Source organism: Zalophus californianus, chromosome 15 (genome assembly GCF_009762305.2).
Source record: "Zalophus californianus isolate mZalCal1 chromosome 15, mZalCal1.pri.v2, whole genome shotgun sequence".
In the NCBI taxonomy this organism is placed as follows: Eukaryota; Metazoa; Chordata; class Mammalia; order Carnivora; family Otariidae; genus Zalophus; species Zalophus californianus.
The window spans coordinates 29,395,179-29,422,589 of NC_045609.1; the positions used below are offsets into that span (position 1 = coordinate 29,395,179).

Below are 27,411 nucleotides of genomic sequence, written 5' to 3' on the forward strand. Positions count from 1 at the left end.
TAATTTAATTATTTAGCGGACTTGCAGTCCAACTAGTGTATATATATATATATATTTTTAAGATTTATTTATTATTTTAGAGAGGCAAGGGGAGAGGGGCAGAGGAAGAGGAAGAGAATCCTCAAGCAGACTCCCTATTGAGTGGGGAGCCTAATGTGGGGCTTGATCCCAGGACCCTGAGAACTCGATCTGAGCTGAAACCAAAAGCCAGATGCTTAACCTACTGAGCCTCCCAGGTGTCCCTATATATACATATTTTTAAGTAATCTCTACACGCAACGTGGTGCTCGAACTCAGACTAAAAGAAAAAGAGTCGCATGCTCTTCTGACTGAGCAGCTAGGTGCCCCTAACTAGCTTATATTTTAATTATAATTCCAACAGATGCTGTTAGGAGTTAGTTGGACAATTAGGTAGTCAGGGCCAGGGTCCCCAACAAGAAAATATGGAGTCAGGACAGCGAAAATAAAATAGTACTAACATTCTGTTTTGCAGCTTAGACAGGACTGTACTAGCATTCTGCTCTGCAGCCTTTGCAGAAATGACTTCTGCAAAACGGCCCAAAATAAGGCAATTAACCAGAAAACATTTGTCAATATCATGGGCAAGGGGCAGTGAAGACATAAGCCCCGAGATGTCAGCCAAAAAAAGACCATCAGCACGTTGATATTAACCTAATAGGTAGACAGATACATGACCAAAGCCTGATTGGCAGGACTCAGCAAACACTGATTGCTTAAGATGGTTCTGCAAAAGAGCTCATAAAAACCCCTAAACTTAGAAACTCCAGGGGCAACCATCTCAGGCCCCCTTCCTCTCTGGGAACTTTATACTATTGCTCAATAAACTTTGTTTTGCTGCTCCCCACTCCTCACCTGGTCTATCTCTTCAATCTCCGAAGTGGCCTGACCAAGAACCACGGGCACTAAAGGTAGAGAAATCGGCAGTAACGCTAGATTTCAAAATCCCACCTACCACAAAAAGTTTTCTCATGTACATTCTACAAATATTTATTGAATGCCTTCTATTTGAATGATAAATGATATATTCCCCAAGTTTTCTGTGGTCAGGAATTAAGTATTTCCTGTTCATGTTCACCTCCTATTATGTATCTTTATGTAGTTGGTTGTTTTGTTTTTTTTTTAAAGTAGGCTCCACGCCCAGGATGGAGCCCAACCCGGGGCTTGAACTCATGCCCCTTAGATCAAGACCTGAGCTGAGATCAAGAGTCAAACGCTTAACCAACTGAGCCACCCAGGCGTCCCTAAGTGAAGATTTCAAGATAGAATTAATATTAGTGGTAAAGTAGATTTAAAAAATAGGGCCCAATAAAGTTTTACATCAAACATATTTGATATTACTTGAACTGATAAACTTAGGTAGAAACATCAGAGGGCTCCATCCATACAAGAGGTGTAAGTGGCAAAGATGTTTCCAAGAAGACATCACCTGGATTTCTGTCCATTTCTTAATTCTTCAGGAGCTGGCCTAATAATCACGGCATCCCTTGATTTTGCCTAGAGGACTTTGTTATGTCTTTGAGGTGAGCCTGTGCCCTCTTTGGAAACCTACAAGGCAAATACAAATCTCCTTCACCAGTTCTTCCTCAGAGGGTTTATGCTATTAGCACAGAACCTCACTTACTAGTCTGAAGTTAGCTTGGTATATTTACCACTTAACCCCGAAGAAATTCCTGCCACATGAAGCCCAGGACAGATCATTAGACAAAAGCAGATCATTCTGATCTATACCATTATCTCTCAAGAATGGGGTAATATTTTGAATGAATAAATAACCAGTCAAGAAACTTCCCATCATTAGGAATTAGGAGGAATAGGAGAGAATATTACTCATCTTAGTTTCCCCTGTTGGGTTTCTGGCTCTTCCTTTGAGGTAATAGTACCAAGACTTACTTGGCTATATGAAGTTATATAGTATTAATGATTATGAACTTTTTTTTAAAAGATTTTATTTATTTATTTACTTGAGAGAGCGAGAATGAGAGAGAGAGCGAGCACATGAGAGGGGGAAGGGTCAGAGGGAGAAGCAGACTCCCCGCCGAGCAGGGAGCCCGATGCGGGACTCAATCCCGGGACTCCGGGATCATGACCTGAGCGGAAGGCAGTCACTTAACCGACTGAGCCACCCAGGCGCCCCGATTATGAACTTTATGATTGATTAAAAAAACATTTATTGAGCACTAATGCTAATGCTAGATATTGGGTGAAAAGCTGAAGCCAAAAGTGAAAAAAAATCGGTGGTCACTGACCTTACAGAGTGAAAAAGAGGAGACACTCATTCAAGTTCTTGTGACATTATTAAATACATATCTTATTTTTAAATACCTATCTTTAAAATTCTAGTTATACATTAAATAGAGAAGTAATAGTTTGTATTTTAGTAATTTGTGAGTTGATCTAATGAAAAATGAGTGATTAAGTATTTTTTGTTCCTTCATTTTTCTTTGTTTTACTGAGGCATCATTGACGTATAACATTAATTTCAGTTATACAACATAATAATTTGTTATATGTATATACTGATATTGTGAAATAATCACCATAATAAGGCTTGTTAATGTCTGTCACCCACACATAGTTACAGATACTTTTCTTGTGATGAGAACTTTCAAGATCTACCCTCTTAGGGGCACCTGGGTGGCTCAGTCGGTTAAGCGTCTGCCTTCGGCTCAGGTTGTGATCCCCGGGTCCTGGGATCGAGCCCCGCATTGGGCTCCCTGCTCAGTGGGAAGACTGCTTCTCCCTCTCCCACTCCCCCTGCTTGTGTTCCTGCTCTTGCTGTCTCTCTCTCTCTGTCAAATAAATAAATAAAATCTTAAAAAAAAAAAAAAGATCTACTCTCTTAGCAACTTCCAAATATACAACACAGTATTATTGACTATAGTCACCATACCGCACAGCACATTGCCCAGGACTTATTTATTTTATCACTAGAAGTTTGTATTGACCACCTTTAAAATCTTATTTGGCTGCTTTTAGTAACCTATTTTATATGACAAATCTTTATAAATTTTTTTTAATTTTTAAAACTTAATTTTTAAAAAAATTTAAGTATAGTTGACATACGATGTTACATTAGATTCAGTTGTACAACATAGTGATCCAACAAAATTGTATGTTACATTATGCTCATCACAAGTATAGCCCTTATAAAATGTTTTTATAATTTTATGTTATCACAGTGCATATTAACATAATTTCTTGTTGAGAAATGAAGACTTTTTCTGACAGAAAGTAAATCAAATTTGGCTGATTAGATTGATAATAAGGACTGGCTTTGCGACTTATACGTGGGGCATTTTCTACCTATACTTCACAATACAGTAGCCACTAGCCACGTGTAACTGAGGTAACTGGAATTGAATTTTTAATTTTAAATTTAAAAACCAAAGCAGTGGGCCACCTGGGTGGCTCAGTTGGTTGAGTGGCTGCCTTAGGCTCAGGTCATGATCCTGGAGTCCCAGGATCGAGCCCCTTGTCAGGCTCCCTGCTCAGTAGGGAGCCTGCTTCTCCCTCTGCTCCTCACCCTGCTTTTATCCTCTCTCTCACTCTCTCTCTCTCAAATAAATAAAAATATCTTAAAAAAACAAAAACAAAACCAAAGCAGTGTAAGTTTTATTATATTGATTATATTTTGAAGTGATATTTTTATATATTGATCTAAATGAAATACATCATTAAATTAATTTTAGTAATAACTAATATTCATTCATGGATGCTTAAAGTAATTGAAAAAAGTTTTCATACTGATTTGTGTCATTAGGTATACAATTCCAAAAAATTTTATTTTTTTCTCAATAATTATCAGAATTATATTGTTATTTTGATAAATTGTATAATAATAGTAACAATAGCTCATTCCAGAAGAAATTTTTTTTTGTTTTTTGTTTTGTTTTGTTTTTAAGATTTTATCCACCTATTTGTCAGAGAGAGAGAGCGAGCACAAGCAGGGGGAGCGGCAGGCAGAGGGAGAGGCAGGCTCCCCGCTGAGCAGGGAGCCTGATGTGGGACTTGATCCCAGGACCATGGGATCATGACCTGAGCCAAAGGCTTAACTGACTGAGCCACTCAGGTATCCCTAGAAGAAATGTTTTTAACACTCAAGTTGTTTTTTTAATGAAATATATATATATATATATATATATATATAAAATAATACAGAGGTATAGGGACACCTGGGTGGTTCAGTAGGTTAAGCATCTGCCTTTGGCTCAGGTCATGATCCCAGGGGCCTGGGATCCAGCCCCACGTCTGGCTCGCTGCTCAGCAGGGAGCCTGCTTCTCCCTCTGCCTGCCACTCCCCCTGCTTCTGCTCTCTCTCTCTCTCTCTCTCTCTGACAAATAAATCAAAATCAATCAATGTAACTCCTCATTTCAGCAGACTAAAGAAAAACCATATGATCATTTCAATAGGTTCAGAAAAAAACATCTAACAAATTTCAACACTTATTTTTGATTTAAAAAAAAAACCTCTTGGGGCACGTGGGTAGCTCAGTCAGTTAGGTGTCTGCCTTTATCTTGGGTCATGATCCTAGGGTCCTGGGATTGAACCTTGAGTGGGGCTCCCTGCTGGGCAGGGAGTCTGCTTCTTCCTCTCCCTCTGACCCTCCCCCCTGCTCATGCTCTCTCTCTCTCTCTCTCTCTCAAATGAATACATTTTTTTTAAAAAATGAAAAAAAGAAAGAAATCTCTCAGCAAACTAAGGATAAAAGGAATTTCCTTCTCCTGAGAGAGAAAGTCTACAAAACATTGCAGCTAACATTACACATAATAGGAAAGACTGAATGTTTCCTCCTAACGTCTGAAAAAGACAAGGATGTCTGCTCTCTTTACTCACATTAAACATTGGAAATTATAACCAGTGCAATAAGGCAAAAACAGGAAAAGGCATATAGATTTGAAAAGAAAGAATAAAACTGGGGCACGTGGGTGGCTCAGTTGGTTGAGCATCTGCCTTCCGCTCAGGTTATGATCTCAGAGTCCATGCATTGAGCCCCGCATTGGGCTCCCTGCTCAGTGGGGAATCTGCTTCTCCCTCTGCCCCTCACCCCATTCATGCTCTCTCTCTCTCTCTCTCTCAATCTCTCAAATAAATAAATACATAAATAAATAAATAATCTTTAAAAAAAGAAGAATAAAACTGTCTCTATTCTCAGACTAAAAAACTCCTAGAACCAGTGAGTTTAGTAAAGTCACAGATTACTAGGTTAATATTAAAAATCAAGTGCATTTTTATATTCTAGGAATGAACAATTAGAATTTGAAATTTAAAAATTACCATAGCACCCCAAAAATGAAATGTTTAGGTATAAGTCTAACAAAATATGTGCAAGATCTGTATACTGAAAGCTGCAAAACACTGATGGAAGAAATTAAAGATCTAAATAAACAGGAAAATATGCTGGTTGGAATATTGGAACATTCACTATTGTTATGATGTTGATTCTCTCCAAACTGATCTAAAGATTCAATGGAATCACAGTCAAAATCCCAGCCTGGTTTTTTAGATAGGTATGAGCAAACTTAATATAAAAATTTTTTTTTAAAGATTTTATTTATTTATTTGAGAGAGAGAATGAGAGAGAGCATGAGAGGGAAGAGGGTCAGAGGGAGAGGCAGACTCCCCGCTGAGCAGGGAGCCCGATGCGGGACTCGATCCCGGGACTCCAGGATCATGACCTGAGCCGAAGGCAGTCGCTCAACCAACCGAGCCACCCAGGCGCCCCAATATAAAATTTTATATGGACAGGCAAAGGAATTAGAATAGCCCAAGCAATTTTAAAGATGAACAAAGTTGAAGGACTGCTACTACCAGATTTTAAGATTTACTATAAAGTTATGCAATCAAGATGGTATAGTTTTGATGAAAGACATATACATCCATGGAACGGAATAGAGTCCCAGAAGAGACCCACAAAAAACCCACAATTGATTTTTGACAAAAGTGCAGAGTTAATTCAACAGAGAAAAGATAGTATTTTCAAGAAATGGTGACGGGGGTACCTGGGTGGCTCAGTTGGTAAAGTGTCTGCCTTTGGCTCAGGTCATGATCTCAGGGTCCTGGGATCGAGCCTGCAATGGAGCCCATGACGAAGCCCAAGATCCAGACCCACATCAGGCTCCCTGCTCATCAGGGAGTCTGCTTCTCCCTCTGTCCCCCAACTTGTGCGCATGTTCTCTCTCTCAAATAAATAAATAAAATCTTTTTAAAAAAAGTGGTGATGGAACAAATAGATACAAATAGAACAAACAGGCAAAAAGTAGGAAAATAAAAACAAAAAACACCGTGACCCATACTTCATATACTTTATACAAAAACTAGCCCAAATGAAGTTGACTTAAATTTAGAGTGTTCAGGGGCACCTGAATGGCTCAGTTGTTAAGCTTCTGCCTTCGGCCCAGGTCATGATCCCAAGGTCCTGGGATCGAGCCCCGCATCGGGCTCCCTGCTCCGTGGGAAACCTGCTTCTCTTTCTCCCACTCCCCCTGCTTGTGTGCCCTCTCTTGCTATGTCTCTATCTGTTAAATAAATAAATAAAATCTTTAAAAAAAAATTTAAAGTGTACAACTAAAAAACTTCTGGAAGAAAAATGTAAGAAAATATTTGTGGCCTTGGGTTAAGCAAAGAGTTCTTAGATATAATTCCAACATCAAAATTCATAAAAAAATTATAAATTGATCTTCAGTAATATTAAAAATCTCTGCTCCATAAAGGGATCCAAGAGAATGAAAGACAAGCTGCAGACTGGGAGAAATATTTGCAAATCACATAACCAACAAAGGACTTTAATCCAAAATATAGAGAGAACTTACAAGACAAATTAAAACACTATGACAAAAAAGCTAAGAATATACAGTAGGGAAAGATGTTGGGAATATGGACAGCCACATGCAATAAATAGCGTTGGGGAAACTGGACAGCCGCATGCAAAAGAATAAAAGTGGACCACTATCTTTTACCATACACAATTATCAACTCAAAATGGATTAAAGACTTGAACATAAAACCTAAAACCATAAACTTCCTAGAAGAAAACACAGGGAGTAAGCTCCTAGACATTAGTCTTAGAGATGATTTTTTTAGATTTGACGCCAAAAGCAAAGGCAGCAAAAGCAAATATAAACAAGTGGGACTGTATCAAACTAAAAACCTTCTGTATAGTGAAGAAAGCCATCAATGAGATGAAAAGTTAACCTACTGAAGAGGAAAAAATATTTGCAAGTCACATATCTGATGAGGTTAATATCCAAAATATGAATTTAAAAAATAAACTCATACAACTCAAAAGAAAACAAGCAATCCAATTAAAAACTGGGCAGAGAATCTGAATAGACATTTTTCCAAAAAAGACATACAGATGGCCAAGAGGTATATGAAAAGGTGTTCAACATCCCTAATCATCAGGGAAATGCAAATCAAAACTACAATGAGATATCACCTCATGCCTGTTAGAATGACTGTCATCAAAAAGATAAGCCATAGTAAGTGTTGACAAGAATGTGGAGAAAAGGGGTGCCTGGGTGGTTCAGTCAGTTGAGCGTCTGCCTTTGGCTCAGGTCAGGTTAAGTAAAGCTAAAAGCTCATCACACACACACACACACACACACACACACACACACACACAATTTTGTAACTATGTGTGGTGGTGAATGTTAACTAAACTTATTCTGGTAATCATTTTGCAATATATGCATATATCAAATCATTATGTTGTACACCTAAAACTGATACAATGTTATATGTCAATTATAGCTCAGTAGAAAAAAAGGGGGAAGAACACAAACAACCCAGTATGAACAAAAAGACTGATAAATTAGTCTATGTTAAAATTAATGCTTCTGTTCATCAAAACACACCATAAAAGAAGTGGATGCATTCCGTGAAAGGCTAGTTGGAAACTCTTTTTTTAAGATTTATTTATTCAGGGCGCCTGGGTGGCTCAATTGGTTAAGTGACTGCCTTCAGCTCAGGTCATGATCCTGGAGTCCCGGGATCAAGTCCCACATCAGGCTCCCTGCTCGGCAGGGAGTCTGCTTCTCCCTCTGACCCAACCCCCTCTCATGCTCTCTCTCTCTCTCTCTCTCTCATTCTCTCAAATAAATAAATAAAATTTAAAAAATATTTATTTATTCATTTTGAGAGTGGGGGGGGAGCAGAGGGAGAGGGAGAGAGAGAGAGAATTTCAAGCAGACTCCCTGCTGAGTGTGGAGCCCGATGCGGGGCTTGATCTCACAACCGGGATCATGACCTGAGCTGAAATCAAGAGCCGGATGCTTAACGGACTGAGCCATCCAGGCGGTGCCCTCTGGAAACTCTTTATAAAGTTATAATGAGTGGAGGTTCTCTTACATCAACTGCCTGAGTCACGCTATAAGAAACAACCAACTCTCCTCTTTCTCTCCACCATCTGCTCAGTAGCCCCAAAGCAGCAACCATGCATGAATGCATCTCCATCCACGTCAGCCAGGCTGGTGTCCACATTGGCAGTGGCTGCTGGGATAAAACCACTGGGGGAGGAGATGACCCCTTCAAGACCTTCTTCAGTGAGACAGGTGCTGGCAAGCATGTGCCTAGGGCCGTGTGTGTAGACCTGGAACCCACAGTCACTGATGAGGTTTGCACTAGCACTCACTGCCCACCACCTCTTCCACCCTGAGCAGTTCATTGCAGGCAAGGAAGATGCTGCCAGTAACTATGCCCGAGGGCACTACACCATTGGCAAGGAGATCATTGACCTTGTCTTGGACTGAATTTGGAAACCAGTGCCACAGCTCTGGAGGGGGAACTGGTTCCAGGTTTACCTTCCTGCTGAGGGAATGTCCCTGTGGATTACGGCAAGAAGTCCAAGCTGGAGTTCTCCATTTACCCACTCCCATCTCCCCCTCCCCCCGGGTTTCCACAGTTATAGTTGAGCCCAACAACTCCATCCTCACTACCCACACCACCCTGGAGCGCTCTGACTGAGCCTTCATGGTAGACAATGAGGCCGTCTATGGCATCTATTGTAGAAACCTCGATATTGAACTTCCAACCTACACTAACCTGAATAGGTTGATAGGTACAATTGTGTCCTCCATCACTGCTTCCCTAAGATTTGATGGAGCCCTGAATGTTGATCTGACAGAATTCCAGACCAACCCGGTGCCCTAGCCCCGCATCCACTTCCTTCTGGCCACCTATGCCCCCATCATGTCTGCTGAGGAAGCCTACCATGAACAGCTTTCTGTTGCACAGACCACCAATGCAAGCTTTGAGCCAGCCAACCAGATGGGGAAATGTGACCCTGGCCATGGTAAATACATGGCCTGCTGCCTGTTTTATTGTGGCAACGTGGTTCCCAAAGATGTCAATGCTGCCATTGCCACCGTCCAGACCACACGTACCATCTGGTGCCCCACTGGCTTCAAAGTTGGCATTCATTACCAGCCTCCCACTGTGGTGCCTGCTGCAGACCTGGCCAACGTGCAGCGAGCTGTGTGCATGCTGAGCAGCACCACAGCCATCACCGAGGCCTGGGCTCGCCCGGACCACAGGTCTGACCTGATGTATGCCAAGTGTGCCTTCGTTCACTGGTATGTGGGCGAGGGCATGGAGGAAGGAGCTTTTTCTGAGGCCTATGAGGACATGACTGCACTTCAGAAGAATTATGAGAAGGTTGGTGTGGATTCTGTAAAAGGAGAAGGCGAAGGAGAAGGTGCCCACAAAGTCAGGCACCTGGGTGGCTCGGTTGGTTAAGCTTTCAACTCTTGATTTAGGCTCAGGTCATGATCTCAGGTCAGATCTTGGGCTCTGTGCTCAGCGGGGAGTCTGCTTGAGAGTCTCTCCCTCTTCTGCTCCCCTCCCCTTGTGGTCTCTTTCTCTCTAAAATAAATCAATAAATCTTTAAGAAAAAACAAAAAGATTTTCTCTTTCCCTCTCGCTCTGCCCCTCCCCCCAACAACAAAAATGTCACAAAGGTGCTGCTTTTAGAAGGAGGCTTATTCTGTTTTGAACATTGAAAGTTGTGCTCTGATCAGTTAATTTATATGTAGCAGTGTATACTCTCATATACAATTACTGACCTGTGCATTAAAACATGACGCTTTGTTACAGACCCAAGCTGTCCTTTTCTCCGATGGGTTTGAATAAAGTATTTCCTGTCTTAAATGAAAAAAAAAAGTTATAATGAGTGGCTCCTGGTCATTGTCTTCTGTTTGCCCTCAACTCCATTCTATCACATTGAAAGATAAGATTTCCCAGGCTTCCTGGTGTGCAGCCACTTGACTGTTTCTAGATAGTTGAATGGGAGAAGGAGTAGTGTCAATTCCAGGACTGGCCCATAAAACCTTTCAACAGATGTTACCTAATTTCCTTTGCCTATCCAATGGCAAAACTACAGGATAGAAGGAACAAGGGTCTCTTGGTCACTTTTCAAAGGAAGCTGATCCCAAAAGCCATCTGATGAAGAGCAGCCACGTAGGATTGTTGTGTGAATGAAAAGTAAGTTTTGGGGGCTACTGGGTGGCTCAGGCGTTAAGCATCTGCCTTCGGCTCAGGTCATGATCTCAGGGTCCTGGGATCGAGCCCCGCATCAGGCTCCCTGCTCAGCAGGAAGCCTGCCTCTCCCTCTCCCACTCCCCCTGCTTGTGTTCCCTCCCTTGCTGTCTCTCTCTCTCTCTCTCTCTCGAATAAATAAATAAATAAAATCTTAAAAAAAAAAGAAAGAAAAGTAAGTTTTGTTGCACTTAGCCAATGAAATCTATGGATTATTATTACAGCAATTAGTCTACTCTAACATAACTCTGACAGTGGCTTATTTACTATGTTCTTTTAGGACCTTAAAAATAAGTGATGTCTTGAGGGATGCTGTGGTGGAAACTTGGGGAGTCTACTTCAATGAGAACAGCCTTCCTTTTATATATTTAAGATATGTAATGTATGACATACTAACACACACATGTGTGATGTGTAATGATGTACATGGTGAAGACTTCAAGAGGCACAAAAGATTTTATAGTAAAAAAAAAAACTCCTTTATACCTTTGTCTTTCAGTCTCCCATTTGCCCTCCCTAGGAGCAATTTCTGTTACCCACTTCCTGAGTTTAAGTGATAATTTATATGCATATAAACATATGTACTGGTAAAACATTTAACCAATTCCTCATTAATGGACAATTAGTGTATTTCCAACCTTTTGCTAGTATAAACAATGGCACAATGAATGTTCTTGCATATATGTCATTTTACAATATGCAAGTATATCTATAAAATGGATTTCTAGAATTGAAACTGCCAGATTAAAAGGCATACGGATTTTACATTTTTTAAAAGATTTTATTTATTTATTTGACAGAGAGAGAGAGACACACACAGAGAGAGTACAAGCAGGGGGAGCAGCAGAGGAAGGGGGAGCAGCAGAGGGAGAGGAAGAAGCAGGCTTCCCTCGGAGCAGGAAGCCCGGACATGGGGCTCCATCCCAGGACCCTGAGATCATGACCTGAGCCAAAAGCAAATGCTTAACTGCTTAACCGACTGACATCCCAGGCACCCCTGCATTTTACATTTTGATAAATAGTGCCAAATTGCCTTCCATGGGATTGTACCAGCTTACATGTCTACTATTACTATACAAGTGGGCCTGGCTCTTCACATCCTTTCCAATGTAACATATGGCCAAATTTTGGTTCCTTACTCTCTTGATATGTGAAAAATGGCATTTCATTGTGTGAAATTTTACATCTTTCACATGTTTATTTTTTCTTTCTTTTTTTTCCTTTCTCTTTCACATGTTTAAAAGCTACTTGCATTCCCTTTTCTATGAATTGAACTCTTCATTTTCAGCTGAGCTATCAATCTTTTTCTTATTATTGGTGGAGTCCTTTAAATATTAAAGGAAATGTATCTACATTATATAATAGAGTTAAGATCATTCAATAGATAAATTCTGCTGCTAAAAACCAAAGTTTGAAAATCACTGCCTATGCTACTTTTCTTTCTTTTTTAAAAAATATTTTATTTATTTATTTAATTTCTTTTTTTTTAAGATTTTATTTATTTGACAGAGAGAGACACAGTGAGAGAAGGAACACAAGCGGGCGGGGGGTAGTGGGAGAAGGAGAGCAGGGAGCCCAATGTGGGGCTCGATCCCAGGACCCCGGGATCATGACCTGAGCTGAAGGCAGACGTTTAATGACTGAGCCACCCAGGCGCCCCAAGATTTTATTTGTAAGTAATCTCTACACCCAACATGGAGCTTTGAACTCACAACCCCAAGATCAAGAGTTACATGTTCTACCAGCTGAGCCAGCCAGGCACCCCACTGCCTATGCTACTTTTTAACCTGGCCTTGCTAATAAAAGCTTGCCCCCTCATCGCCTTGGGGATCTTTGTCACTTAGAGTCCCAACCAATACCACCTGTCCTTGTGGTTGAAACTCTAGGACAGAGTTTCTCAACTGTGGCACTGCTGACATTTTGGCTGGAAAACTCTCTGTTGTCAGGAGCTGTCCTCTATATTATAGAATGTTTAGCAGTATTAATGGTCTCTATCTGCTGAATGTCCATGGTCCATCCTTTCCTCCCCCACTGGGTTATGACAACCAAAAAATGTCTTCAGATTGTCAAAGATCTTCTGGAGGATAGGGGGCAAAATTGCCCCAGTTGAGAGCCACTGGTCTAGATCTTTATATTGCTAGTGGAAGGCAGGCTGGCTTTAGTTTGGACATCCCACACATCTCTCCACATGGTGTTCGATAATGTATAGAATACTCACGTTCTGTATGGAAGTACAACAGTCGTGTGATAAACTAATCAAAAGACAAAATAATATACATGAAACCATGAAAGAATAACATCTGCTAAACTTGTGGTTATACCTAGGAAATTTTTTTTAATTTTTTTTCTTAGAGATTTTATTTATTTATTTGAGAGAGAAAGACACAGCAAGAGAGGGAACTGCGGGGAGCCCGACATGGGGCTCGATCCCAGGACCCTGGGGTCATGGCCTGAGCCAAAGGCAGACACTCAGCAACTGAGCCACCCAGGCGCCCCTTAATTTTTTTTAAATATTTTATTTATTTATTTGACAGAGAGATAGTGAGAGCAGGAACACAAGCAGGGGGAGTGGGAGAGGGAGAAGCAGGCTTCCCGTGGAGCAGGGAGCCTGATGTGGGGCTCAATCCCAGGACCCTGGGATCATGGCCTGAGCCAAAGGCAGACGCTTAATGACCGAGCCACCCAGGTGCCCCTATACCTAGGAAATTTTTTTTTTTTTAAAGATTTTATTTATTTATTTGACAGAGAGAGACACAGCGATAGAGGGAACAGAAGCAGGGGGAGCGGGAGAGGGAAAGGCAGGCTCCCCGCCGAGCAGGGAACCTGATGTGGGGCTCGATCCCAGGACCCTGGGATCATGACCTGAGACGAAGGCAGACGCTTAACGACTGAGCCACCCAGGCGCCCTATACCTAGGAAATTTAAAAAGAAGCAATGTACAACTGGAAAGTCAGCCACCACTTAGGCCTCACAGAGTGGGAGGAGCTTAACTTGATCTCCAGAACCCAGAGTGTAGCCCTCAGATTGTAGTTTCGAAAAAATGGTTCCTCTTGGGCACCTGGATGGCTCAGTCGTTAAGCGTCTGCCTTTGGCTCAGGTCATGATCCCAGGGTCCTGGGATCGAGTCCCACATCGGGCTCCCTGCTCAGCGGGAAGCCTGCTTCTCCTCTTCCCACTCCCCCTGCTTGTGTTCCTGCTGTTGCTATCTCTGTCTCTGTCAAATAAATAAATAAAATCTTAAAAAAAAATGGTTCCTCTTTTCCTTTTAAATTATTATTAATTTTACATTATTATTGTATTTATTAGTATATTAGCATGTTATATATGTTTATCATTATATATTACACACATTATTATATATTATACATTTATTATTATATATTACCATATTTGTATATTATTATATTTATTAAATTAAATTATTATTTCCTAATTAATTAATATATAAATGCTCATGTTTATTTATTTATTAAGATTTTATTTATTTTTTTGACAGAGAGATAGAGAGAGAGCACAGGTAGGCAGAGAGACAAGCAGAGGGAAAGGGAGAAGCAGGCTCCCCACTAAGCAGGGGGCCCGACGTGGGGCTCGATCCCAGCACCCTGGGATCATGACCTGAGGCAGATGCTTAACCAACTGAGCCACCCAGGCGCCCCTAAATGCTCATTTTTAAAAAAAGATTTTATTTATTTATTTGAGAGAGAGAGAGCACAAGAAGGGGGAGGGTCAGAGAGAGAAACAGACTCCCTGCTGAGCAGGGAGCCCAACCTGGGGCATGATCCCAGGACTCCTGGATCATGACCTGAGCCGAAGATGGCCGCTTCACTGACAAGCCACCCGGGTGCCCCATAAATGCTCATTTTAATACATGAAATTTTAGCAAGAAACATTTATTGATGTGTCCTCAACCCTTACGTTTATGCCTACCCTCTCTATCAGGGATGTTAAAGTGTTAACATTTTGACATGTAACTTTCTATACTTTTTCCAAGCCTCTATAGCCATATTTATTTGTTTATTTATTTTTAATTTTTTTAAAAGATTTTATTTATTTTCTGACAGAGAGAGAGAGAGAGAGAGAGACAGTGAGAGAGGGAACACAAGCAGGGGGAGTAGGAGAGGAAGAAGCAGGCTTCCTGAGCAGGGAGCCGGACATGGGGCTCGATCCCAGGACCCTGGGATCTTGACCTGAGCTGAAGGCAGACGCTTGACGACAGAGCCATCCAGGTGCCCCTATAGCCATATTTATATATAGGTTTGTATATAGGTATATAGGGGTTTTAAAAATAATAAATAAGGGATCTTTATTAAATAATAAAAAGATCATAGTATACACATTTTTTGCAACTTCTTTTGTTACAGTGTATCATAAACATTTCTCAAGATCAGTTGTAGATCTTTTCAATGATTGCATAATATGCCATAATAGGTGTACACCATAATTTGATCAACAGTTTTCCTAATGAAGACATCTGGATTGTTTCTTTACTTTTTTTCCTGCAACATCTATACCATAATAAACATTCTGGCATTCATAGTCTTACACTTTTATTTTGTTAAGATAAATAGGATTTTGTTTTGAAACGTATTGTGTGTTTATAATTTTAATAAATATTCCAGATTACTTTCCAACACTATGATCGCAATGCATATGTATGAGAGTATTAGTTTCCCCATAGCCTGGTATGCAATAGATGGTAACAATAAAATTTGTTTTGTGTTTGCCTACTAAGAAGTGAAAAATGGCACCTCATTGTTTTATTTGCATATCTCTGACTGCTAATAAATTTGAACATATTTTAAATTTTTAGGTACTCAAATATATTTTTTCATTTTTAATTCAATTTTTAAAAATTTTTTGTAAAGATTTTATTTATGTATTTGACAGAGAGAGACATGGAGAGAGGGAACACGGCAGGGGGGACCTGGAGATGGTGAAGAGGCTCTCTGCTGAGCAGGGAGCCCGGGCTCAATCCCAGGACACCAGGATCATGACCTGAGCTGAAGGCAGACGCTTAATGACTGAGATACCCAGGCACCCCTAATTTTATTTTTTATTTAATTTTGTTGGTGGCCCATACAGGGAAATATATATTTTATTTTATTATTATTTTTTAAAGATTTATTTATTTATTTTAGAGAAAGTGTGAGTGGGAGCAGGGACAGAGGGAGAGAGAAATTCTAAGCAGACTCCACACTGAATGAGGAGCCGGACTCAGGGCTCAATCTCAGGACCCTGATTATGACCTGAGCCAAAATCAAGAGTTAGATGCTCAACCTACTGAGCCACCCAGGTGCCCTGAAATACATATTTTAAATGGTTCCTGTCCTAGTTAAGATCTTTCTTGCTACAAATTATATGGTATTCTTATTGTATTTTTTAATTTGGATCCTCAGTCCACCTAGAATTAATTTTTGCATTTACTGTGAGGTAGGAATCTATATTTTTCCACATTAATAACTAGTTTTGTCAATACCACTTTTTTATTTTTATTTTTTTAATTTTTTTTTAAAGATTTTATTTATTTATTTGAGAGAGAGAATGAGAGAGCTAGACAGCACGAGAGGGAAGAGGGTCAGAGGGAGAAGCAGACTCCCCGCAGAGCGGGGAGCCCGACATGGGACTCGATCCCAGGACTCCAGGATCATGACCTGAGCCGAAGGCAGTCGCTTAACCAACTGAGCCACCCAGGCGCCCTCAATACCACTTTTTTAGAAGACACAGAGTTGGTACTAACTCCCCTAATAAATCGTAGTCATATGAGACTGATATTAAAGCTAGAAAGCCAATTTATTTGTTTATATTAATAGAACTGAACTCTTCAAACATTTTTTTCCCCAGTGGGAAATTCTATATGGGAAACCAAATTACTGTTGAAGGCTGCTTAGGGGGCTTAGCACTAGAAAGCAAGTGAAAAATCTTAGTGACTAGTGCCAGAAGTCTATGACATTGGTATAACAAAAAAATATTTTGTCTTTGTCCCCTATTCCTGACACAGAACACCCTTGTAATTTCCTGAGTGATAGGAGCTTTTTTTGTTATTCATAATAAGCCCCTTTCTGTCACTTCTGAGTTCATGTTAATGAGGTAGTTCTTAGGGGGGGCTCCCAGATAGCCTCAAGATGGGGCTGGTCACCACAAAGATGAGTGATTAGCAGGTGGGAACTTTCAGCCCCACTTTAGGCCTCCAAAGACGGGGTATGGGTGTGCTGCGGATTGAGCTCTATAAAGACTCTTGAACACTTAGGAGGAAACTGGTGAACTGGTGTACAGATTCACATCCTGAGAGGGTGGTGCACTTCAACTCCAAAGGGACGTAACCTCCTATGCTCAGGACCTTTCCACACCCTGCCTTAGGTACCTCTTCATCTGGCTGTTCATTTCTAATCTTTGTAAGGGTACAGAGTAAATGTTTACTTTATAAATGTAAGTAATGTCTTCCTGAGTCCTGTGAGCCATTCTAGCAAATTCTTGAACTATAGGGGGGTGCCATGCAAACTCCCCATTTATAGTCAGTCAGAAGTACAAGAGTTCTAAGACTTGTGACTGGCATCTGATTGGGGGGCAGTCCTGTGAGACTGACTCCTGAAGCTGTGAGATCTTTACTAATTCTGGGTAGTTAGTGTCAGGATTGAGTTGAGTTGTTGAACACCCACGTGGTGTCTGAGGAATCAGAGAACTGGTTGTTGGTGCTGGAAAACACCTCACAGGCCGGTGCATCTATGTTCATCCTATCAAACCAGGTACCATCAACCTCTTGTCATCTTTCACAAACTTTCTCACCTGAACTGTGCTGGGGACAAACTGAATTTCCTTGTCTTGTTTCTTTGCCTTTTTTTTTCTTTTTCTTTTCTTTTCCTATATGGAAATAATATTCATTTACATTCTTAATTTATTCTTTCATTCAATAAATATATGTGCCAGTTACTCTCATAGAAAGCTGATGATACAGAGGTGAACTGGATGAATAAAATTCCTGCTCTAGGTGGGGGAGACCATCAATAAAACATAGAGAAAAATAAGTTAACAAAGGAAATAGGGGAATGTGCTTTATAATGTATTAAGTAAGGAGTAGAGAGGACTTGTTCTAGGGAAGGAGGCACCGGCAAAAAAGTATGAGAGATATGTGGCAGACTTTTATGTATTTAAGTGCTTTCAGAGTTATTTTCTACATATATAAGGACATACATATATATGGTCTCCCTTCCACACTCCCCCATCTATTTTTTTCAAAATAGCATTATATTATACATACTGGTCTACATCTTGCACTGTGTAGCTTGGAGATCATCCCATATGAGAACTTAAAGAGCTTCCTTATTTAAAAACATGGCTTCCTAAAAATGATAAACTCAAGTTAGAGTATACTAATGCTAAAAATATTTACAAGAAGGTCAAGGTCAGATTCAGGGGAAGTTTGAAAACCTGAATGTGAACTTGCAAACCTTAAGGACTCAAAATGACTTGAATTTCAGGCAAGTAGTTCTCAACAACTGGTAGGCCAGAAGCCTAGTTGAGAGGGTTTTGTTTTGTTGTTAAATACCATTTGTGTCTCATTTATCCTACCTGTCATGTATATCCCTCTCTGATTTTTCAGCACATTAGCGATCATATTGATCACATAGCATTTATTAAATACCAGCAAGTGTCCTTGATGTACAATATATATAAATGAATGAATGAATGAGTAAGTAACAGATGTCCATAAGCTTACAAATGTCTTTCTCAAAAAAAGCTGGGAATTCTCTCTCAATTTTGTTTAAAGGTAAACCATTCTCTTTATTTTGTAGGTTTTTGTTGTTGTTATTGTTAAGTAATCTCTACACCCAAGGTGGGGCTTAAACTCAAAACACCAAGATTAAGAGTTACATGCTCTGGGATGCCTGGGTGGCTCAGTCTGCCTTCAGCTCAGGTCATGACCCTGGGATGGAGTCTCACATTGGGCTCCTTGCTCAGCAGGGAGCCTGCTTCTCCCTCTGCCTCCTGCTCCCCCTGGCTGGGCGGGCACTCTCTCTCTCTGACAAATCTTAAAAAAAAAAAAAAGTCACATGCTCTACTGACTGAGCCATGCAACTACCCCAAATTTTCTCTCAATTTTGATGGGATACTGACTCTCAACATTTCATGTATTACATCCCACCAATGTGGTTAAGAATCAATTTATGAAATATTTTGTTGGTTAAGGAAGAAAAAGTGGGGGAGAGAACAGGGTCAAGACTGTCAGCCAGGAAGGGTGAGGTGCCTATGTAATTAGGAATTGGGGAGAGTAGGAGGGAAGGAAGGACAACAGGATCCAGTCACGGATTGGTTAGAGGGCATCAATCTGAAGGAATACTTCAGATATGATTCCAAGGCTTCAAGAACAAAAGGGATCACTTTCAGAAATGAAAAGTGACTAGGTGGGAAAGTTTCTCAGTTTAATTTTGAAGTGCAATGACTTTTGGATTTAAAGATTTATTTATTTTATTTTTATTTATTTATTTTTTAAGGATTTATTTATTTATTTTAGGGAGGAAGAGGGAAGGAGAGGGAGGGAGGGAGATGGAAAAAGAGAGCGTGCACCTGCGCACATGTGAGCACCAGCACCAGTGAGCCAGGGAGGAGCAGAGGAAGAGAATCTCAAGCTGGTGCCAATGGAGTGGGGAGCCCCAGGCAGGGCTCCATATCATGATCCTGAGATTATGACCTGAACAGAAACCAAGAGCCAGAGGTTTAACCAACTGAGCCACCCACGCACTCCCAACTTTTGGATTTGGATGGGACCTTAGAAATACCTTTTCAACATTCTATTTATTTATTTATTTATTTATTTATTTATTTATTTATTTTAAGAATGAAGAAACAGGGCTCCTGGGTGGCTTGAGTCCTTAAGCGTCTGCCTTCAGCTCAGGTCATGATTCTGGGGTCCTGGGATCCAGCCCCATGCTGCTTCTCCCTCTGCAGCTCCCCCTGCTCATGCTCGCTCTCTCTCTCTCTCTCTCGAATACATAAAATCTTAAAAAAAAAAAAATAAAGAAACAAGTTGCTTGCCTAAATTTTCACAATTGGCTCAGTATAGGCAGGCCCCCATAAGCTTAAGGTATGGTTCACTATAAACTTGAAGAGATCCTTTAAGGGGTTCTAATGCCGCACTGCAGAGGCAGATGCTCTACCAAACATTGGCTCTAAATTTGCCTTAGTTAAGGCTAGATAGGGAGTGACAGTGTTCTGGAATTTCAGGGAAAGTGGAAAGTAGAGGGGCTTCTAGTATGCAAGGAACTACTTTAATTATTCATTTATTTACGGGACTGATATTTTGAGCTACTATGTACTCCTCACCTTACATGTATCTCAATTCTTACAACCCTAAAAATATTACCATTTTAGAGATGAGAATATTACATTTAGAAAGGCCAAATAAATTGCTCAAGCTAGCAGGCAAGAATCTCAAATCCCAACCCAAAGTCAGAAGCGTATACGGGCCAAGTCAGGTTAATTCTGCTCTTTGCTTATCGCCCACTTGACCCAATACACTCAGAGAAGGTAATTCACACACCTTTGGAGCCAAGGTGGGGCCGGAAAGCCGATAGGTTGATCTCCAACCCCCCAGGTCAGAGGTTTTTCAGGGCGAACACCTGCCTTTAAGGATTTGACAATTTACACCACCATGCAACTGATGGGGTTGGGGAGCAGTCAGCTAAAGACAGGAGCAAGAAGAAAACGGAGCAAAGAGGAGCTGTCAGAATGGTGTGAAGAGGGTGAGGAGTGAAATGCGTCTTTTATCCTCTACTTATGCTGTTAACAAGACTATCCGGCGTATTTCACGAAGCTAAGCCTTGGCTAGCTTCATTCCTCATCGCCTCTCAGGAACTAAGTTTTAACCTCTTAGCTTAAATCTAGAAAAGACTAAGGCAAGCAAGGTGTGCACTTCAGACTTAAGTGGAAATGCGCAGTGTGAACCAAAACTTGAGCCATCCGGGCAACAGGGATTTGAAGCCAGTTTTGAAAAGAAGTTGGGAAACGGGCGAGTTTGGCTGCTAGACTCGCCTGCTGCAGAGGGGTAGGGCCGCGTTTCCTCCCAGCCCACGCCGCCTCCGCCCACCACGTGACCCGCCGTGTTGTGGTCCGGCCCGCGTGGGTGGCGGGAGCGGCGGGAGGGCGGGGGCGATGAGGGCCGGGTCACGTGACGGGGTTTAAATCTCCCGCAGCCGGAGCCGCGGGGGCGCCAGTGCCGCGAGTCGAGCGGGAGCAGAGGAGGCGAGGGAGAAGGGCCAGAGAGGCAGTTGGAAGATGGCGGACGAGGCGGCGCTCGCCCTTCAGCCCGGCGGCTCCCCCTCGGCGGTAGCGGCCGAGAGGGAGGCCGCGTCGCCGCCCGCCGGGGAGCCGCTCCGCAAGAGGCCGCGAAGAGACTGTCCCGGCCTGGGGCGGAGCCCGGGCGAGCCCGGTGGGGCGGCCACTGAGCGTGAGGTGCCGGCGGCGACCGGGGGCTGCCCCGCGGCTGCTGCGGCGCTGTGGCGGGAGGCGGCGGCGGCGGGCGGGGAGCGGGAGGCCCAGGCGGCGACGGCCGGGGAAGGAGACAATGGGCCGGGCCTACAGGGCCTATCCCGGGAGCCGCCGCCGGCCGACGACTTCTACGACGACGACGACGACGACGAGGAGGAAGAGGCGGCGGCGGCGACGATTGGGTATCGAGGTGCGCAGGGCGCGGGCGGCCGGGACTGCGCATCCCCTCCTCCCTCTCTCGGGGCCCCTTCTGGTGTGGGGTTGGGGGGGTTCTCTGAGGCGGGCTGCGGGCTCAGGTCTGGTTCTGGGACCTCCCTGTCCCCACCACGGGCCTCAACTGTGTGCCTACCCGGTTGCTGGCCGGGCTGCAGGAGCGGCCCGCGTACTCCCTCCCTCCGCTCCCTCTTTCCCTCCCTCCGCGGCCCTCCTGGGCGGCCTCGCGCTTTGCGCAGCCGCCGCGCGGCGAAGCTCCCGCAGTTGGTTTTAAAGTTTCTCTCTCCTACTCTTTTTAGCATATTGCCTTTGTTGAACATTTTCCGCTTTTCCACACCCCTTCCCTGCACAGTTAAATCTGCAACTTTTGCTGGTCCTTTGCATCAGCCTTTTGCAATTGTCTTTGCAAACTGACACCTGTGCAATTTTTGGGTTTGTTTTTTTTTTTTAAGGACCTCTATTTTTAAACTTGTTTTAAATTTTAAGGAGTAAAGCTGTTTCTAAAGTCATAGCCTGCAAAATTGGAAAAGCATAGCTTTTTCTAAAAGACATTATAGTTCTTTGGTGCAGTTAATGCTGGGTATGGAGCATGATAGTACTTTAAGACTCTTTTTTTTAAGATTTCATTTAGTTATTTGACAGAGAGAGACAGCGAGAGAGGGAACACAAGCAGGGGGAGTGGGAGAGGGAGAAGCAGGCTTCCTGCGGAGCAGGGAACCCGATGTGGTGCTCGATCCGTGGACCCTGGGATCATGACCTGAGCCGCAGGCAGACGCTTAATGATTGAGCCACCAAGGCGCCCCACTTTAAGACTTTTTAATATAAGTAGTACTTTTTTTTTCTAATTATACACTTAGAATGTTTTTTAGGCTAGCTGTAATTTTGTGTGTGCGTTATCTGTAAGCCTGAAACACGAATTGACATTTTTCTGGTATGCTAAAACAGATGTGTTAGTTGTATATGTCATGTCATCTTTGAGGGTTTTCATATTTTCAGTCTGAGATGTTTCTGTCGTGGATGGATGTTCGTCTTTATCAGTAAATCCAATCAATGGACCATTTGACCATTCGTGTGCATTAAAGTCTAGATTAGTAAATTGACCCTTGATTTCAATAAACAGTTTAATATGGGAAACGAATAACGCATATACCTTTGTATGTCTAGTATTATATAAGAGAAGGGCGTAGTCATAGTTATGTTTGAATGACTTAAGTTTTTGACAAGTTTCATGAATTCCTATTGTGATCTGTAAATTCAGTGTAAGTAAATTAGTACTTTTTGTGTTTTAAGCATAATTATTTCTAGATTTTGGTGAACTGGAAGTTTTAAGATTCTTTGCAGAATCCATAAAGATGAGGATATACTCCTATGAATGGTGCAAGCTGACCCAGGAGGCATTTTTAACCTAGGCACTATGAATGAATATTCAGTGGTTTATTCAGTGAAAATCATTGCATCATAACTGTTAACAGATCTTCATACATTTTAGATGCAGATTGTTTCAGCCACCTTGAGTTACTTTGGGTTCTTTTGCAGATGACCTTCTGTTTGATGATGAAATAATCACCAATGGTTTTCATTCCTGTGAAAGTGATGAGGATGATAGAGCCTCACATGCAAGCTCTAGTGACTGGACTCCAAGGCCACGGATAGGTATGGTTTCAGAGCTTTAGAGAATGTCTTCTTTGTATATTTTTTAATATCAACTAAAAATAGAGTTTTCTGGACCCTTATAACCTGTATTGAGGTTCTTAGGTGCTTCCTGACATTTAGTGTCAGCTTCTGTTTTCTAGGGAAAGTCTAGTGCTTTGTTCTGTTTTTGTTTTTAAACAACTTAATAAATAAGCCCATGGAAGCTGGCACCTGGTATTTCTCAGGCAGGTCCTTCTCACTCCTCCAGTTCTTTCACTTGTACCCCTCTGTGTGGAGTGCTTTTTCTCCAGTTAGAGTATCTTGTTCTTTCTCAATTCAAATCTGTTTTTTTTTTTTTAAACACTTAATCACTTCTTAATAACCTCTGTATCTAACTTTGTTTTATTTCCTGTATATAGAATATAAACCCCGTGGGGGGGCAGGGATTTTTGACTGTGTGGTATAGTGTTTTGTTGGTGCCTGGAAAAGTGCCTGGCACACAGTTTGTGCTCAGTAAATATTAAATATGCTAGATAATTAACCATTTAATCTAACCATTTAATTCTAGTAGCTTTTTGTGACATTTCTGTCAAATTTCTACTTAGATGATCTTGTCTACTGCAAATACTAACAACTTTATATCTGCCTTTCTAATACAGATTCCTTTTGTTTTTCTTGTCTGCTGTAGTGGCTAGTACCTCTAGTACAATATTGAAAATAAAAACAAAAACATTTACCAGAATTAAATTTCGATGGTTAAGATCTAGAAGAATACACAGTAATTAATAACAGAAGTATGTACAAAAGAGTTCTACAAATCAGTAAAGATACCAGTCATGAAAGCCCACAGGAAATCTATACGTAATTACTATTTCCTTAACATTTTCCAGTAATAATAATCTTCAGTTTGATCTTAGACCGAGGTTATAGCATACATGATCATTATTTAAAACTCAGCTGTATTTCTGTATATTAGCAACAGTCAGAATTTGAAATTTAAAAGTTGATACATTGACCCTTTTTATCATTATATAATGATCTTTTTCCCTTAAAATCATTTTTTCTCTTAAGGTCATTTAAAAAATCTATACTGTGTATAGATTGACTTCAAAGGAGCAAGGATGCATTGGAAATGATTGCAGTAGTCATGGTATAAGACATGATTTTAGGTTAAACCATGATAGCAATAAAGAAATAGAGAAAGCTTTAAAATTAAATTTTGAGGTAAAATTGGCAACTTTATTGTAAATGCCAGTCATCTTTTTTAATATCTTATTAATCTGTAATTTTTCATGTCTTCTTAATTTAGAAAGTTATTTCAGGTTAAAAAAGAGTGTATCCTTGAGAAAGAGGAGACGTAACTGAATTTGTAGAGTAACAGCAAAAGTTATTAGAGAATCTAAGATTTTTATCAAATGAAAATAGTGCTTTGATCAAGATTACCATAGATGCATAGCCTTTATATTTGTGCTAAGATAATTTTATAGTACATCTTTCAAAAGATTTTTAAAAACACTAAATGGCAGTGCTTCATTTTGTCACCTCTAGGAACAAGACACACCCCCATCTATCAAGGCAGGGTGGTGAGGGTGGACTTAACAGCACCAATAAAAACATAGGTTTGGTTTGGTTTGTTGTAAAAATAAATAAAAACTGGTAGTTAATTTTGACTTTTTAAAAAATGAACTCTTAAAATACTTAGTATTTTATAGCTCAAGATAGCTCAACTCCTTTTTTTTTTTAATTTTTAATTTAATATTTTTCCTTAGCTTTTCTTAAAATGAATGGTGCTCAAAACGATAAAAACAAATGTGAAAGAAATTGCAGAAGTAGAGGCAGTTGCTTTGGAAACAAGTTAGAGCGTGGAATTTGGCATGCAACTCTGGGTGTGCATTATGGCCTTTGCCACTTACTAACTGGGTAGTCTTGGGCAAACTGTTTTACCTCTCTCAGTGTCAGTTTTCTCATCTATTAAACGTATTTCAGGGAAGACTTATGTGAATTAATAACTGACAGCTCCTGACATTAAATAAGTACTCAGTAAATGAAGTTAATATCAGCAATTGAATAATTAATGTTGATAGTCTTTTGATCCAAAACAGCTTAACATACTAAATTTTTAAGTCTTACATGACAAATATTTTTTTGAAAGAGAAAGTAATAAATGATCTGAAGAATGAATTTTCATTTTCTTAGAAACAAGAGAGAAGACGCTGGATTTAAGAGCGCTAAGAGCAGGCACATCTCTAATTTGATCTCCTTCATCTCATTGGGAGAGAGCACTAGCTCTAAAGAATGAAATACCTTTATATTGCATTTTCTTTGCAAAAAAAACCTTGAAGATTGCTAAATCATTACTTTAGAAAATGAGACTTTGAATTACTTGGAGGTGGATTCGATCTAATTCTTTTCTTTCTTGATTGTAGGTCCATATACTTTTGTTCAGCAACATCTCATGATTGGCACAGATCCTCGAACAATTCTTAAAGATTTACTACCAGAAACAATTCCTCCACCTGAATTGGATGATATGACACTGTGGCAGATTGTTATTAATATACTTTCAGAACCACCAAAAAGGAAAAAAAGAAAAGATATTAATACAATTGAAGATGCTGTGAAATTACTGCAAGAGTGCAAAAAAATAATAGTTCTAACTGGAGCTGGGGTACGTAAGATGTATAAAACACTAGTAAAAGAGGGAGGTGGTATGTGATTTTTCTTAGGCCTTTTTCTTTTTTTTAAAGATTTTATTTATTTATTTGACAGCGAAACAGCAAGAGAGGGAACACAAGCAGGGGGAGCGGGAGAGGGAGAAGCAGGCTTCCCGCTGAGCAGGGAGCCCGATGCGGGGCTTGATCCCAGGACTCTAGGATCATGACCTGAGCCGAAGGCAGACACTTAACGACTGAGCCACCCAGGCAGGCGCCCCAGGCCTTTTTCAATTAGGGAACATTTTTTGTGTAGAAGAATTTTTCCTAACATAATGGGAATTTGTGTTTGGAAACTGCTATATAAAAAGTGCTGCTGCAGTTGAATTGGTTCATTACTGTAAAAAACTCTCCAACAACTGTAAAAGATTTCTGTTTGTAAATACAGTAAGTGGAATTTAAGGCAAGGTTTTTATTTATTATATTATACTACAGGTCCTAAAGGAGATGCAGGGAATGCTGTTTGCATTAAAGTGTGTCAGGGTCTGATGGAAAAATTGGGTCTTTGTTCCATCTTTATGGGGAAACCAGGAACCTAATTGGTGTTCACAAGTAAATAACTTAGTGTTGGGAAGGCAACAGGTAGCTTGACATGTTGTATTAGCCCCACTTTGGGTTAGCACTTAACTAGCTACCTAAGGCTATTGTGTGTTGAAAACAGAATATGTTACATGTTAGTGACCTAGGGCAACTGTTGGGAGTAAAATTCAGACCTTTTTTTTGCCATTTTGAGTTAAGGCAGAGTGCTATTTAATCATAAATGATTATCAAGAATAGTTCCGCTTTGTTCCCAGATGTGATTTAGACAAGTTAGTTTTATTCTGAGGTTAAAGTGGAGTCAGCTGATAAAATTGTGAAACAAAAAGTTAACTTCTGAAATTCTTATTTGAAATGTCAGTTTAGAATTAAAATATATGATAGAATTTTTAAAGAAAATACAGGAATTTAATATTCTTGAAATGTATAACCCTGACCAGATGACAGTTTTGTTTTTTCAAATACCTGACTGTGATAGAAAATCTTGCCTGCTTTGTAGTTAAAATAATTTGAAATGATTTACTGTTCTCAAATTGCAGTTGCTTTAATGTGTTGGTTAAATGTTTAAAGGTTTAAAGTTAGCCTGAAAAAAAAATTAGCCTGACTTAAAATTCCTCACCCTATTGTGAATGGAAAATATGGTGGATTTCATTATACTCTTGTTTTTTGTGTGTGTGTTTATTTGAATTGAAATTAGAGTAGGGCAGTATTTTTGTAATAAATAAATTTTAAAGTAAAATATTTTTCAACTCTTCTCTAATTATCTGATGAACTAGTAATTATAAACGTAGATGGAAGATTTAACTGTACAAATTATGCAATGCATATTTCAGGTTTCTGTTTCTTGTGGAATACCTGACTTCAGGTCAAGAGATGGTATTTATGCTCGCCTTGCAATAGACTTCCCAGACCTTCCAGATCCTCAAGCAATGTTTGATATTGAATATTTCAGAAAAGATCCAAGACCATTCTTCAAGTTTGCAAAGGTACTATGAAGTCTTCTAGTTGTTCTTTGGCCTTCTCTCATGAAAATGTATTTTATTCATATTTAGGCTTCTTTTAAGTTTACCATTCATTGTCTAGTAAATTGGGTACTAGGACTGTGGTAGAGTAAGATCACGAAATAGAGTCATTTCAGTCAGAATTTTCTTTTTCCCAGAAGGGGGACTATCATTTACTTTCCATTTTAGGATTGGGCTTATTTTTAAAGAGATTATTTCATATTTTTCAAGTTTGCATTTCAGTAATGGCCTTTACATTTTTCAGGCTATTTTAGAGGTTAAT

The 27,411-nt window shown here is 40.5% G+C and overlaps 1 protein-coding gene and 1 pseudogene across 2 annotated transcripts in view; both read left to right on the forward strand.

Moving 5' to 3' along the window:
• The first annotated feature begins 8,453 nt into the window (after positions 1 to 8,453).
• On the forward strand, positions 8,454 to 20,595 carry LOC113920557 (annotated as a pseudogene).
• A 132-nt stretch (positions 20,596 to 20,727) lies between these two features.
• The window catches only part of SIRT1 (sirtuin 1), a 29,272-nt gene continuing 22,588 nt past the window's right edge, over positions 20,728 to 27,411 (forward strand). Inside the window, exons 1-4 of one of the 2 annotated variants that reach the window (XM_027596415.1) lie at positions 20,728 to 21,224; positions 22,784 to 22,900; positions 25,306 to 25,547; positions 26,961 to 27,113. In XM_027596415.1, the coding sequence (XP_027452216.1) occupies positions 20,822 to 21,224; positions 22,784 to 22,900; positions 25,306 to 25,547; positions 26,961 to 27,113 (915 nt within the window). In that variant the 5' untranslated portion in view covers positions 20,728 to 20,821. Of the gene's footprint in view, positions 21,225 to 22,783; positions 22,901 to 25,305; positions 25,548 to 26,960; positions 27,114 to 27,411 lie in introns of those variants that run through there. The other variant, XM_027596416.2, reaches the window with a different exon arrangement.